This window comes from Chrysemys picta, chromosome 1 (assembly GCF_011386835.1).
Source record: "Chrysemys picta bellii isolate R12L10 chromosome 1, ASM1138683v2, whole genome shotgun sequence".
NCBI lineage: Eukaryota > Metazoa > Chordata > Testudines > Emydidae > Chrysemys > Chrysemys picta.
Window position 1 is genome coordinate 271,999,403 of NC_088791.1, and position 15,476 is coordinate 272,014,878.

At 39.1% G+C, this 15,476-nt stretch overlaps 1 protein-coding gene across 1 annotated transcript; it reads left to right on the plus strand.

The window, feature by feature from the left end:
* The first annotated feature begins 216 nt into the window (after positions 1–216).
* Positions 217–6,179, plus strand: SPRY2 (sprouty RTK signaling antagonist 2). Its single transcript, XM_005307664.4, has 2 exons — positions 217–356; positions 4,407–6,179. The coding sequence occupies exon 2, from the start codon at positions 4,458–4,460 to the stop codon at positions 5,397–5,399; it is 942 nt and encodes a 313-aa protein (XP_005307721.1). The 5' UTR covers positions 217–356; positions 4,407–4,457; the 3' UTR covers positions 5,400–6,179.
* The last annotated feature ends 9,297 nt before the right edge of the window (positions 6,180–15,476 follow it).

The window sequence follows — 15,476 nt, forward strand, 5'->3', positions numbered from 1 at the left end:
TGCAACAACAAAAAAAAGTGACTTGTATTGGCGATTGAGAAGGGGGGGAAGAGGAAACAGTGTATGAGTGATTTCTTTTTAGGAGCAAAGAAATACCCACCCGACCTGGAGACCTTTCATATAGGTTTATATTTATAATCGATCTGGGGGACAGTGAGGTCACTTTGCTCTGGATTTTTTGAGATGATGGTGATGATGATTTGCAAGTTGGACTAAAGCTGAGTTTGGAAAAGATTTTTTTTATTTTTATTTTTTTACCTTTTTTTTGCTGCTGCTTTAGGCTGGATTTACTTGCAAACCGCAGGAAGAAGAAAACACGAGAGAGAGGGGGGGGTTGGTGCAGTGCCGCGATCACGGTGAGAGCATTTTCCTTCTTTGCAAAACAAGCTTTTTTTAATAACCCAGATTGTTCCGAGGAGCTCGTGGAAATGTAGGTGTAAGGTCGATCCCTTTTCAATCCGTGAACCTATTCTCCCACCCCCACCCCCACCCCACCCCAGGAGTTGGAAGTGGAATTTCAGCGAGATTTTTTTCTTTCTTGGGGAAGTTCGGCGGGGAGAGAGGGGAGCATCGGATGGTTTCTGAGGGCTGTTTCGTGTTTGTTTCCCCTCAGAAATGACTTTGCGGGGAGGGAGCCCCCGCCCCCCCCCCTCAGCTCCGCGCCATTGGGCGGCGGGGGTGAGTTTAGAGGGCGGAAATCTGTACTCAGGTTTGAGCATTTGCAGGGAGCAATGTCTACGAAATATTACAAGGACTCGAAGCAACTCAGTGACTTCTTTGCAAACTGTATTCTTCTACGGTCGCGGGAATATGCCCCTGAAAGGTAGAGACGAGGAAGCCCTGGGTGTATCGTGTCTCAAAGCATTACATGGGTTTGGGGTAGGATTTGGGGGGGTTGTTTATTTGTATCGTCTTTGGGTTGCTTGGTCCCTGTACTTGGTGCGTTTAGCCATCTCTGTTTAAATGGAAGACTGACACTATTATTTAAGTGCATTGAGAGACTTGTGCAATTCGGAAGTGAGCTCACGCCTGCTATAAATATATTTTCCATGCGATAAAGTTAAATAGATCGTCGATATGATAGGGAGTAAATTCTTCCCCGGGTTTCGTTATATGGTGTGTAGGACTGAAGCAGTTTGGGGGGAGGAGGGCACGGAAAGGCTTAATATGTGTGGTGGTGGTTTACTTTGCAACAGCCTCTGAAAGTTGCTGGTGTTTGCAGCAAGCTATTTGTGTGTCAGTTTGCCCCACCCCGATGGTGAAGTCCCTTTTGCCCTAATCCATAGTCTGATCACACACTCAGCCCTTAATGGGGGTTTCAAAGCACTTTCAAAGAAGAAGAGGTGGTTGGTGTGTGCGCGATGGAGATGGGGTGGGGGAGTGCTGCAAAGACTCCTGAGACAAAACAGAAATTCATGGGCAGAGAACTTTTTCCCCCTTAGGCTTCCCTTCTCCCAGCCAACACGACATGGGTTTTTCCACAGCATACAAGGAGCACTTTGCGTTTTAAACTTCCCCATGCGTGCACAGGATAAAACCCAGCCCCTTTCTCCCCTTTCCCCAATCCCAGTTAGCAAGACTTAGCAAATCATGGCATTTCTGCTCAGCAAGTGAGTGGACTTCGGTTTTTGGAAGCGGTGAATCGCGTTATCTCTCTCTCTCTCAAAAAAAGGAGCAAATGTTTCTCTTGCTATGCTCTTATTCGGTAGGTGGAAAAAAGGGGGTGGGTGGGAAGGAGGGAAGCATTGAGATCAACCGAGATTAGAGAGAGGGAGAGGGGAGAGTCCTGTTTCCCTGAAAGAACTACACGAAAACATACATGCAAAAATAAGAGTGCTGTAGGTCTGCATCTTGCTGTTAGCGGATCTTTCCAGAGCTCTCGGTGTAATAAAATGCAAGGGCTGTTTGTTATTCTACAATTTCTGTGGGTTCCACTTTGTAATTCCTAATCTGGGAATGTGGCTGAAATTTACACAAAACAGGTAAAATAGTAGTAGCACTGGCGAGGTTTCCCACAGCTGACTTCCTGGAATTGGAACTGGTGCTTAATGGTAGCCCTTGAAGGGGAAACCTGCACTTTACTACACTATCTTGGAGGTGTTCTCTCAAATGAGAAGTAATGCGGGAAGCTTTATATAACTCTGACTCCTCCAGCATCTCCTGGGGGTAGGGGGTGGATACACAATAGTTAAAAGGAAGCATGGGCTTGACTTTCCTGATAAGGCAACTTTAGAAGTCGCCTCCCTCCTCCACCCTAGAGGATGTCGCCTGTTTATCTCCAGGTTGTCTGCATTTGTGAGGCTGCTTGTTTCATTTGCAATATCAGTCAGTCCTGAGAGAATGAAGGGATTGCTGCGCCCCACCTGCTGAGCACGTTGTTCTGGGCAAAGATGAAGCCTATAAAAGGAAAGGAAGAAAAGAGCAGTGTTTTCTTCTGCAGCTTTTACCTTGTTGTTTGAAGGGGTTCAGTTTCGAAGACCCTTATCTTTCGAAGAACCTGCCCGTCAGGGTCAGTCGAACTTTTTAGACAGAGGCAAAAACATCTCTCCTTTGCTCTTTGAATTTAGTTTACATCTAGAATTGGAAGAAGAGGGGTATGTGATGTTGCAAATTCCTTTCAAGGTAGGAAGCACCTTGATTTAACCTTGTTATCTTTAAATAGCTTCCAATAAGGGCATGTCTGTTCTGGGCATTGGATTTAAACCTTTCTCTTGGCAAGGGTTTTAATTTGAAGTAAATACAAACAAGAGTTTAAGATGTGTTTGCAAGATAGCTTTCACGTGCTGTGAATCATGATTTCTAACATGCATGGTGGGTGAAAGCCAAGATTTAACAATAATGAACACACCTAATATTTTTATTAAATTTCATCTTTTTAGAAAAGGGCCAGTTTATAAAATAAAATAAGAGAGAACTTATTTTGACTTGAAAAGTAACCAGCGGGTAAAAGGTTAAATGTTTTCCTTTGGTTTTAGAATAAAGACGCATATGGAGATGTTCACTCTTGAAGTGTCTGTTTGGATATATTTTACAATACTGTGGTGTAGTATTATTTATTGTTGGTAAGTGATGTGTACAGAGTAACACTATGGTGCCCTTTCTAGGTATAATTGAAGACATTGTGTGGTCCTTGCAAGAAGCAAGGGTTCCGATTTGTTTTTAAGTCAAAACAAATTGCTTTGGACTTTTATGTAGCTAATTTAATTTTGTGTCTACTTTAGAATCCATTAAAGAATGACAGATCGGTAAATTCTGATCTGCAGATTTGTTAACCATTGTACTAAGGATCAGAATATTATAAGCTTATGATGCTAGTCATACACTGATTTTTCTTAACTTTATGCATGTTTTATTGGGTTTCCACTGAATTTCTTAAGCCCACTTCCATTCTTAATTACTTAGAGATGTATCCTCAATCAAATAGTCGTCTTGGATTGTAGTGTTTAGATTGTATTCTGCATATTTCTGTTCCACATATTGTTGTGTATTTTCTAGTCATGCCCAATATTTGAATTATAATCTATAGATAGTTTGAAATGTAAAAACAATTTTGCAGTGGTATTTAATAGGAAATAGATTAAATAAAATAACAGCTGTCATGAAGTATACAAGTATGACACACTTGACAATCTTGGAAAGAGACCTTTTTTACTTCTGCAGTTGACGTTTTTGGTAGCACTAACTCATTGGCGTCTAACCTCAAACATTTTATTGCTGTTTGGTGTTTTTCTTGGGACCATTGGTATTAAACTACAATTTCCTATTTACATCATGTTAAGTTTAATGTGTAAAGAGACTAGCCTACCAAAATATTACCCAGTTTTAAATAAAGTTGAAGAATTAAATGTCTGTTGTCAGCAGGTCACATTACACTTGCTAAAATATTTGTAGCTGTTCTTTGTGTAACATGTATTTTTAATAGTGTTATGTGAAAGGAAGAGTCGCTTTAAGTGGCTATGTTAAAATCCATGGTCTAGCCAGAGGATAACTGGGAGGTCTCAGTGTCAGGTTTTAAATACCTAGATTTCCTGGAATCACAAGTTAAAGTCTTGCCAGGGTCAGCAAAAACCTCTCTCCTTGTATTATAGATTAAACTGAGTTCAGTGCCGTTTACTGGATGTGGATCTTTATGATGAGTTCTTAAAAACCTAAAACTTCTGTGTTCTGCATGGATGGAGAAAAATATCCTGTCGCGCGTTTAGTAAAAATAAGGGTCTCTTTAACAAAATCAGACAGGTACAGAGTACTTACCAAGTCTGGCTCCTGCCCTCCACCTTTAATGTAGCTCCATTTTAAGGGTGGTGTACTTATTTAATTAGTAAAATGCCCCGGGATCATTCAGGAGGAAAGACAATTTGCAAATGTACAATATGATACAATAGTGAATCTTCTCTTTGTTGCTACAGGAGTTCAGATGTGTTCTAAGCCTGTTGGAGTGACCACTCTTCAGGATACTGATGGAGACAAGAGCTCAGAATGGCAGTGGGTCCCAGTCTTTGCTACAGGTTCGGCATGACGGTGGGAGGCAGCAGGGAGACTCTGACCTGAGGGATGTTCTGACACAGCAGGTTCATGTGTTGTCACTGGACCAGATCAGGGCCATCCGAAATACAAATGAGTACACAGAGGGACCTACAGTGGCTCCGCGACCAGGGGTTAAACCTGCCCCTCGTCCAGCTAGCCAGCACAAAAACGAAAGACCACATGGCTTGCCTGAACATCGTCATCTTACCAGGGTCCAACATGCACAGGTACATACTTCCTCCCGGGCACCCCTGTCCCGTTCCATCAGTACGGTCAGCACAGGTTCACGGAGCAGTACAAGGACAAGTACAAGCAGTAATTCATCTGAACACAGACTTTTAGGATCATCTTCAGGGCCAATGGCTGATGGGATAATCAGGGTGCAGCCCAAGTCTGAGTTCAAGACAAGCAATCTGAAGCCCCTGAGCAAAGACGACTTGGGCATGCATGCCTATAGGTGTGAGGACTGTGGAAAATGTAAGTGTAAGGAGTGCACTTCTCCAAGGACCCTGCCATCCTGTTGGATCTGTGACAAGCAGTGTCTTTGCTCAGCCCAGAATGTGGTTGATTATGGGACTTGTGTTTGCTGTGTGAAATGCCTCTTCTATCACTGCTCTAATGATGATGAGGACAACTGTGCTGACAACCCATGCTCTTGCAGTCAGTCACATTGCTGCACTAGATGGTCTGCCATGGGTGTTGTATCCCTCTTTTTGCCTTGCTTGTGGTGTTACTTACCAGCCAAGGGTTGCCTTAAATTGTGCCAGGGGTGTTATGACCGGGTAAACAGACCCGGATGCCGCTGTAAACACTCAAACACAGTTTGTTGCAAAGTTCCCAGTATTCCGCCCAGGAACTTTGAAAAGCCAACATAGCATCACTAATCGGGAATACTAAAGTTATAAGGATTCTTCTAACACACATATGCAACCAAGTAAACAGCTATAACCTTGGCACTGTTAGTAGAAGGGTTGGGGGTATACTTTGCTGTTTGCAGTGAACTGCTTTTCTGCATGTGTGCCATCTTAACTGATCTGCTTGTTAGAACCCAGCTAATGGAGCTCAAATATGGGATGCAGTACTTTGTGACCCATATATTGCATAAGCTAAAGCAACACAGACACTCCTAGGTGACTCTATTGTTTGTGAATAGTACTTGCAAAATTTGTAAATTAGCAAATGAATCCTTTTTTATTGTTTTCTGCCAGAGATAATGTGCTATATTTTTGTATATACGATAATATTTTCAACTGTGAAAAACAAGTCGTGTCATAGAACATGGCACAGTCACAAAATATTATACTAATATGTTGTACATTCGGAAGAATGTGAATCAATCAGTATGTTTTTAGATTGTATTTTTTGCCTGATGGAAACCCTCTATTACAAGACTCTGATTTCCCTTTGGACTTCATGTATATTGTACAGTTTCAGTAAAATTCAGCCTTTATTTTCTAATTTTTTTCAACATATTGTTTAGTGTAAAGAATATTTATTTGAAGTTTTATTATTTTATAAAAAAGAAATATTTATTTTAAGAGGCATCTTACAAATGTCCCCCCTTCTTATGAGGACGTCATAGTTGCTGCAGATAAGGGGTGACAGATGCATATGTTCACTATAAAATAGAAAATATATTAACGTTTGAAATTAAACTGGGCTGCTTGTCATTTTTTCCCCCCCCTTATCTTTATTGCTCTGAATTGGAAAATCTGATTTGTGGGGTTTGTTGGTTTGTTTTAAAGGGGAAAGTTCAAAGAAACGTGTGGCTAAAATAATTAATTGATTCAAGAACTTTAGGTTAATGAAAATTTAAATGTTCTTTCTATAGCTGAAAATGATGCATTTTTCTTACCCTTACAGAAATGGTATGAATGCTATTTGCATAACATAAGACGAAAATGAACATAGGAAAATACACGAACTCATTCCAGACTAGGAATAATCAACACTGAAAACTGGCCTATCCTGTTAAGTGATGAGCTTTTTGTGCTTTAAATAGGAAATAAGTAATACTAGTTCACAAAAAGGTTTGGCTTCCACAGGCTCAATACTCAGGGGAATAATGGACAGTTCATATGGTTAGTTCAAGGAGTTTGTATGATTATTTGTTAAAAGGAGAAGAATATGCTACAGGGAGTGACAGATCTGAAAGCATTCCAGCCTTATGTAAAACATTTGCCTCACTTTTAAGAAGAAAGTTGCTTAGTTGATATGTCACTTGTGGCAGTTACCTTCCACTGAGGTCAAAATTCTTTCACTGCTAGGTTTGCCGCCGGAAGTTTAGAAAATGATTTACCTTTCTTTATTAACAAACTACCATTTCCTGTTCTGAGCATGTCTCTCCAAATCTAGGGTCTTAGTGCAGATGTTATACATCTAATTTTTAGGTTGGCATTTAAGAAATATCACAGCCTCCTCTGAATCCTCTCCAACAAAAACAAGGTTAAAATTAATAAATTAAGAACTTATTTACTACAAGTTTAAACTTGGGGCTACAGGAAATTGCAAATTTTTACCCATTACTTTTAACTCTGGTATTCTGACACTTGGGATGTTTTACATGGGTTTGCTGTGCTGAAAAATCCTTCTCTGCGAAGTGTGTGCACACTAGTTATCAATTGTCGAGTAAAATTAGAAGGTGCAAGCCCTAACTAGTTTGCTAATCAGAAATAGTTGATGCACAAGCCCTTTTCTTTTTTTTTTCCAATGGGGGAAAAAGCAAGTTAGATTTCTTTTTCTCCGCACCAAACGACTGCTTGATGGGTGTAAAAGACAAGCTATTTAGTCAGGTAAAGGCTTGCATAGCATAAGAAATCTTTCAAGAGTGCACAAATATTGTTGTCTAGGCTTTTGAGTATGACTCACAGTATTTGTCAACTGGCTGATCAAATCAATTTATTTAGAAACAGTGCATTCATATATCAAAGGAGTGACTGAGCCTTATGTGTTTCTATTTACTTCCTCTAGTTCTTGAAATGGATCAAGCCTATATCAAAGGTGGCATGTGCAGGTCTTGCATCTGTACTGACTGAACGTAACCATATAAATATTTAAATAGCATAATTACCTGAAGTCTTTGCCTCTGAGATTAAACGTTTGGAAATAAAAATACAATTCATAACACAAAATAACTCAAATTTGTTATCTTGTGTTAATGAACTTGGTAATGTGGATATTGAATTCTTTGTCCTTATTGACTTAGATACATATTTTTAAAAATATACTTGAATGCATGGTACTAAAGTTGAAATTGGCAAATTGGAATGTGTCCTAATTGTTTGACAGATTAAAGGTGTACATTACTTCTGATGCATAGGTACTGAAAAGCAAATACTAAAGCTTTTTATTTATTTTATATTTGCTGGCTTACTCACTATTTATCTGCATTGATAGACGTTTTCCCCTCCCCCCAGAATCTTACTATAGGAAAATATGAATCTGGACTTCATTTAAGAATGATTGTCAACATCAACTCAGTTCTTAATTAAAGATAATTGGCCAAATTTTGCTGTCCAGTTACATTCATTACTAATCATTGAGAGTTATATGACACTTAAGTCTTGTGTGGACTAGGAATTAAGGTGTAATGCTAGTAAGTTTTTAGCTAACATGCTAACTGTGTTTGAAAAGTCTAGGCTATAACTTGAATAGTTTAGCACATGCTAAACCCAGTGCCTTATCCACACTAGACTTCTCCGATATATTAGCTAGCATGTTGGTTAACGTGCTAACATCACACCTTTAAATCCTAGTTTAGACAAAATTTACTAGTCTAGGCTAGGCTAAAACCTGCCCTCAAAACTGTTAACCTGTGCCTTAATGAACGTTAAAAGGACTTTTCAGTTGTATTGAGCTAACGTGATTGAAAATTGCACCCTTTTTTGCCCATCAGGACGGACGCATTGAGAGCAAAATTTGACCCAATACTTACATTTGGAGGGTTACTGCGGTGCCCTGCCAAATGTATGCTATGTAGAAGCATCCCCTGGTGATTTTAGATGTTCGCTGTGAAAGTGTCTGCCTGTGGGTGTGAGAGAAAGAGAGAGAGCGAGTGAGAAAGAAACAAACCCCACCTGATTAGTTCAGTTTGTTATATTGCTGTTTCAGTGTTTTGATCCTCAGGTAAACTCTGACTTGCATGCAAATTGGGTCTGAGGTGGGGGACTCAGAATTGGATATTGGCAGATAATATAGTATGATGAGTTATAATTTTAAACAAATCACAGCTTACAATTTCCTTTCCTCTATGGTGTGCAAATTACAGGTACTGTACAAGAACACCTCCACATAACTAACTGGATGTCCAAATTATTATCCTCAAACATATTGTCTATTTTGTGTACTGTAACAGCTTGGGTGTGATTTTTTTTTCTGAAGGTAACAATCAAAGCAGTAAAAGTAAAGGAACTCAATTTTACCAGGACAATAATTAGGTATAATATTTTAAATGGAAATAAAACGTGATTGATCATGTGGAAAGTATGTCCTGTTCAAATGAACTATCAAAGCATTCATTTGAACACTACAATTTTAAAGTCAGATTTATTTTCCAGCTGGAGAGGAGTAATAGTTGGGCATTCATATACATTCGTTTGATATTTTTACAGTTTTCTATAAAAATGCCTATCTATCTATGCCATGCCTGTCTATGCCTATGTAAGTCACTTGATACTTGACCGTAACAAAAACATTGGTTACTTACTGCTGTGTCCAGAATGTGCTTACAACTTTTGTGCATTGCATTACCTGATGGGTTTTTTTCTCATTCTGGGAATATTTAAATAAGCTTGGTCAAATATAAATATGACCCCACCTTACCGAGACTTATTTCTGTCAATCACCAATGCGCAGAGATCTGCAAATACATTTGGCTTAGCATGAGAGGGCCTCACTTGATTTGAGTGGCATTGGTTTTGAATAGCATTTTGGGTAGCATTGCTTGTTGACATTTTATGTAACCCTAAACAAACAGCAGGTTGAAGTGATAGGAGCTGAAAACATAACTAGTGGTGCCAAAACCATAACACATTAGGCTGTCTGTTCTCTCCTAATGGATAAAGCACCGAGTTCTTCTCTGTTTACTTTGCATTACAAAAAAAGTTGTTGTTTTTCATGGAAGTTGTCAAAAGTTTATTGGAAACAGGAAAATCAGAAATCCAAATAAAGCTGCTCTTATTGGAAGCAAAAGAGTGCTGAACTGAATTTAAATATGCTGCATGCATATGTAGCTTTTCTTCTGCCTCAATATTGTCTAGTGTCAAGTTTCTTTACTTCTCTGTAAGGATTTTACTAACTGAGGAGATCCTGATGCTTTTGTCTCTACATATTTGTTCCATGTTGTACCAGGTTCTTCTTTCGATACTTAAAGGTTTTATTGCTACTTCTAGTTCAGGGGATGAAAGAAGAGCATGAAACATGCTTTTCTCATGAGCACGATCTGTCTTTGAAGGTTTTATGATGGGGGGCGGGAGAGGGAAATGATTACCTTGACATACTTGTGCCACATTTTAAAGAGATTTCAAATGCTTTCCATCTGTCTGACACTGGTCCCCAAGGTTCCAGGACATATATTATTTTCATTTGTTTAGTGTGCTTTTTGATTATGGCAAAATGAGATTAGACCTTAACATGTTTCGTTCATGATGAAATACTTCCCCCTAGTTAAATAAAACATTTCAGTTTACTGGTGCTGTAGTTCAGTGGGCTGGAATCTAGATCACACTAGATTCCACTACTAATACTCCAGTATTTAATTGCCCCTCCTCTCAATAATAAAGGTTTTGTTTGAAATAGGGTTTTTGTTTTTCTATGATGGGAGAAAGGCAACATATCTTGTACTGCTCAGCCAACAGATTCTTTTGGCCAAGACTGGCCATGTCGGTACTGTTAAAAACCCTTCTGCAGTGACTTAACCCTAAGCTAGAAAAGCTCTGCCCAAAATATTCAGACTTTTGGGAAGCCTAACGTTGATTGCAGTGGGTGTTGTGGATACTCAGAAGCCTTTAAAAATCAGGCTACTTTGAGTTAGGTGCTGAAATATAAACTTAGGAGCTTAACTTTAAATAACCATTTTTTAAAGTTTTGCCCAGTGCTATAAACTGGTTTTAAAAAATTACGCTATCGGACTAGCTCCTGCTTCCCAGGGAATCTACTATGTGATTGTAGAGCTGCTCTCTGTATTTGAGCTACGTCAGGAGAGAGAACGTTGAATGAAGATCGGATATCTATATGCAGGGCAAAAGTCTAACTTGGAGTGACAATCTGAGTCTACATAAAAAGGTAGGTCAGATGAGTCACTTACATCAGATATATGAACATAATGTTTTGTGCATGTGGACTTTTTTACTTTGTGGCCAAAACTGATGTTGGATAATGCATGTGGCTTTGACTATAAATTGTGCATACGTGTGATAGTTGTGGAAAAAGTAGAATAGTCATACGTGATTTTACAGCATCACTTTCTCAAAAGAATATCTGACTTGCAAAGTTCTCAGTTGCTGAGAAGTGAAATATTTATAAATATTTATAGTTTCAGGTACAACAGTCTGCCTACTAATTTGTGCGGTTTTGTAATCACTGATATTTTTTTCTAAGTTTTGTTTTTTTTCTCTCCATTGTTGCTATGTTAGATACCCAGACAAGTAAGGGAAGCTGACAGATCACAATGTGCTGTCAAATGCACAAAGCAAACAAACTGAAATAATAAACTTTTCATCCAATCTTTATTATTTGTAACAGTAGTAGAGAAAAACATTTCAGACTTTTTATTATTATTTTTTTTTTGGTTGCTGTACCTTTAATTATTCTAGACATGTGATATTTCATTAAGGGCATGTCAGATTCCTTCTCCCCCCCCCCCCCCCCCATTGGCTTTAACAAAACAATAAGGTATGCAAGTAATCCAGACAGATTACCAATAGTGAATCTTGTGTATGCACTTGATTTCAGTTGCACTTAATGGGGGGGGGGGAGGTGCATTTTCCTTCTAATATGTCTGAGACCAAATTTGTGTGCAATATTAATTGTCAGCAGGTTTAATGTCTACTACTTCTACACGGGAGACAGGCAATATTGTAAGTTTGCTATGAATTCATAGCAACCCCATCTCCCTGGGGTTCATGCTTCTAAACCGGTCAATTCCCTGATATCTCAGTTGGTTCCCAGGGTTTTTTAATTGGCCAGGTTCTCCACACGAGCTTCCAGCCTCAAATCTGGCTTGTACTTGACTACACCATTGTTCTGTCTCCCTGGACCCTTCTGACAGAAGACAGACTCTATCAGTATTAATTTACCCAGAAAAATCACCTTCAAGATGAACACAATTCCACGGGGAGCAACCATAATCCCAAATCCACTCCCAGTCCAACCCCAGCCCAGAGACTGAAACTGTGGAAGAGTGTCCATGAGGGAAAGGGTCCTTTCCACACACCCCCAAGAAGCTTAAGTCTGTTGTGTCTGTCTCCTTTGCTCCTGGAAGTGGGAGATATGATCACACTCCTATTAATGATCTCAGAACTTCACCCACTGGTACATATTTCAGCTTTTGCTAAACAACAAATATGACTGACAATGTAATTTGTTACTAATTACAAAAAAAAAAACAAAAAAACCCTGAGCTGAAGGGGAACTTGTGCCCCAAGTACAGAATAACTATCTAAAATCATACAGGTAAACCCCAGTTATGAAGATCTGTTATCCCAAATTTCATATCAGTGCTGAAATTAGTGTCTTTATGCAACTCCTATTCCCTCTGACACTGCCATAAAATCTGAATTAACTTGTATTTCTGTATTTCTCTTGCTGTATATTTGCATGCTTCACAAGTGACTTCCTTTTCTTTGTTTTTTGATGAAGCCGTACACTAGGGTTGAAAGTGACATGCTTCTTGAAAGCACAATCGCAAAATCGTTTCCTTAGATGATGACTAATAAAACTTCTCTCATACTTTATTTTTCTGTCAAATGGGATGTTTGGAAAGCACCATCTCTTCTTCCTTTCATCCCCATGCTCTAACCCCAGTTGTAGGTTGCTTCTGGAACCTTTACAGTGAAGAATGATTTTGTAGGTTTCCATTAAGCAGGGCTGAACATAGGGCAATGTATGCTACACTTGAGCTTTGTACCCAAGTGAACAACTAGCCCTTGGTACCAGATGTTCAGAGTACACAAAGAAAACGAGATATAATATGAGGAGGTGTAACTGGAGGGGAACGGACTGTCACAATCCACCCATTAAAGTTACTGTTCCAGAACAATAGGAAAATTTGCCCATTTGATTAAAATTAACTAGGCAAAATAGCTGATGTGCAGATAGAGATATCCCACTCAGTGTACTAAACTTAGCCAGTGTTTATGCTATTTGCATTATATATTTATCAAGGTCACGTTATTCTAGTCAGTAGGCTAACTTCAGCTTTTTATTATAAGATAAATAAAGGCCTTATGAAATCCTGGCCCCATTGAAGTTTGGTGGCAATTTCTTCCCTCAGTGTGGGTCTTACTACCAGTTGGGACGAGCTGGCCCCTAGTTTGAAGGCTACCTACCAAGTATAGCAGTTAAAACACTAGGAATAAGTCCTCATGTTGTCTGGAACTTGTCATGTCTAAATGTACCCTTGTAAGGTAATGCATTAAATTGCACTGCTGGAGATTTTGTTATCAAACTGTGGCCCAGATATTCAGTTTGGGTAGATTGATGTAGCTCTGTTAACTTCAGTGAGGCTATGCTGGTTTACACCAACTGAGGATCTGACCCATAAATTATCACAAACAAATAGTTGCACAGTAGAATAAGAATGAGCTTTTTTTTATCAGTGTTTGTTTCTTACTGTGTCTGTTGAACAATAGCCATTGTCATGCTTCTAGACCAGAATCCTTATTTATAATACTTTAAGAGCTATTATTTATTGCTTTTCAAATGTTTGTGCAGGAGGAATGCCTCTAACTAAATCACTTTATTTTAGGGTTCTGGGATCATTTGAGACTTCCCAGAGTTATGAAAAACACCCAGGCCATTGTAATTCACCAAGATAAATGCAAACCATTTTACTTTTTTTTAAAAAATGTTGAAAGTATGCGTGGTGTGGCAGAAGTTTATGCAGAACATTTTTATTGTAGAGTGAATTTTTTTTCCAAGAATGATTCATAGAGCTTATTTTTGAGGCTGTTTTGAGTTCTGGTCATTTCTACAGATGCAGCAGCACATAGCTCATTAGTTTACTGGTGGTTTGAACTAACCTCAGCTACCTGTTGTTGGCTGTGAATGGAATAATTTATTTTTAGTGCAAAACCACAATATGAATATTTTCCACTGTGAAAGTATATTTAAAAAAAAAAAACCTTGAAGAAAAAGGGTTTGCTCTTTCTATCTGATGTCAGATGTAACTGGATTTGTCTTACAGACAATGCTTTTAAATGCCTAACTCTCTATTGAAGTTGACAAGAATTTCCTCCACTTAACCCCTTCAGTGCCCTAGGGCGTTCTGCATACATCAAACAAAAGGGGGCTCCTATGCCTTGTAGACAGACATGGTGATATGCTGACAAACCCAAAATGAAAAGAGAGACTTAAAACCTGGGCCCTTGGGCAGTCAGGAAGGGGTTCTGTGGGACCGTCCGTTTCATGGTATGTGAGAGACACAGTACTTCTCCCTTCCCCTCCCCTCCAATTGTAGCTTTCTGAACTGTGTAACTGTTTCAGCTGCACTGCTCTATGTAAGAGCCCCAGCCCAGTGCTAAATGTTATGTTTGTTTGGCTACAGTGTTTGAGGGAGAGAAGCCCTTTGGTGAAGATTCAGTGCAGTGCTGGAAGAATAGGGAAGCACATTTTGGGAAGCATTAATTGTGCTTTACATGAATGGATGGATGAAGGAATCAATGTAGTAACCGGACAGATGCTATCAGCCCTACAACATGAGAGAGGATTCCCGAGTTAATAATTAAGGGCCAGATTGTCAACTTCTTACACTGGGGAACACATTGGGTTAAATGGGCCTACTTGTACGAGTAACTGCACACTGATGTGACAAAGTGGGGTCATGATCTAGCCCTAAAAAGTAATTAATTGCTGTAGAGTACGAATTTATATGTTGCATATATAAACTAAGAGCCATATCCCACCATTGAGTGGTATACAAACTCTCATTCGATTCAATCAGAGTACTGTGGGTGGAACAACAGCTGTATATGTATCAGCAAGGTCACTCTTTATACATGTAAAATTTTAGAGATGAGCCTGAACTGCAAAAGTCAAATTGAGTTTGACCCCTCCAAAGTCAGTGCACTGTGTTTTAATTTTATATTTTCTCAGTTGACCCTTCATAATAACACTGGTAAAACTGATAAGATAATGTAGAGAACAGGAACAAAGTACTGTTTACAAACTGGACAAAGTTCTTTATACAGGATCTAAGGTTGGTCTGGCCCATTTTGAGAACAAGCACTGGCCATTAAATTCTGATTATCAGGGACTTTATTGGCTTTAGTTGAGTTCCATAACTGTTTTATTTCAATTCCAGACAGGAAAGGCTAGTGACCCTCCAGCCTGAGCTTGTTGCTATTCCTCACATTGCCAGAGCTTAATGAAGATTTATAGAGTACTTTGTGACTATTCTTGGTAGAGGGTGAATTTGTTCCTCCCTCTTTTATGACCCCCACCTCGTCCCCGAAAAGTTCACATTTTGTCTCTGTCTTGGAAGACAAAAAAGGTGTGTCCAATCTTGTTAGCTCAATCAACTTTGTCTAACACAAAAGCTCTCTTAAGGCTGATTGTGGGTGTTTCTACACTAGCAAAAATGGTGTTTTTTTACCACATGATAGCTAATGTGATAACAGATGGTAAAAATCCTAATGTGAACAAGGCAGTTGTAATTGTAACACATGTTAGCAAGCTGAGGTAAACACCTATTTCTCCTAGGCTATGTCTTCACTAGAAACACTGCTGTAACACTT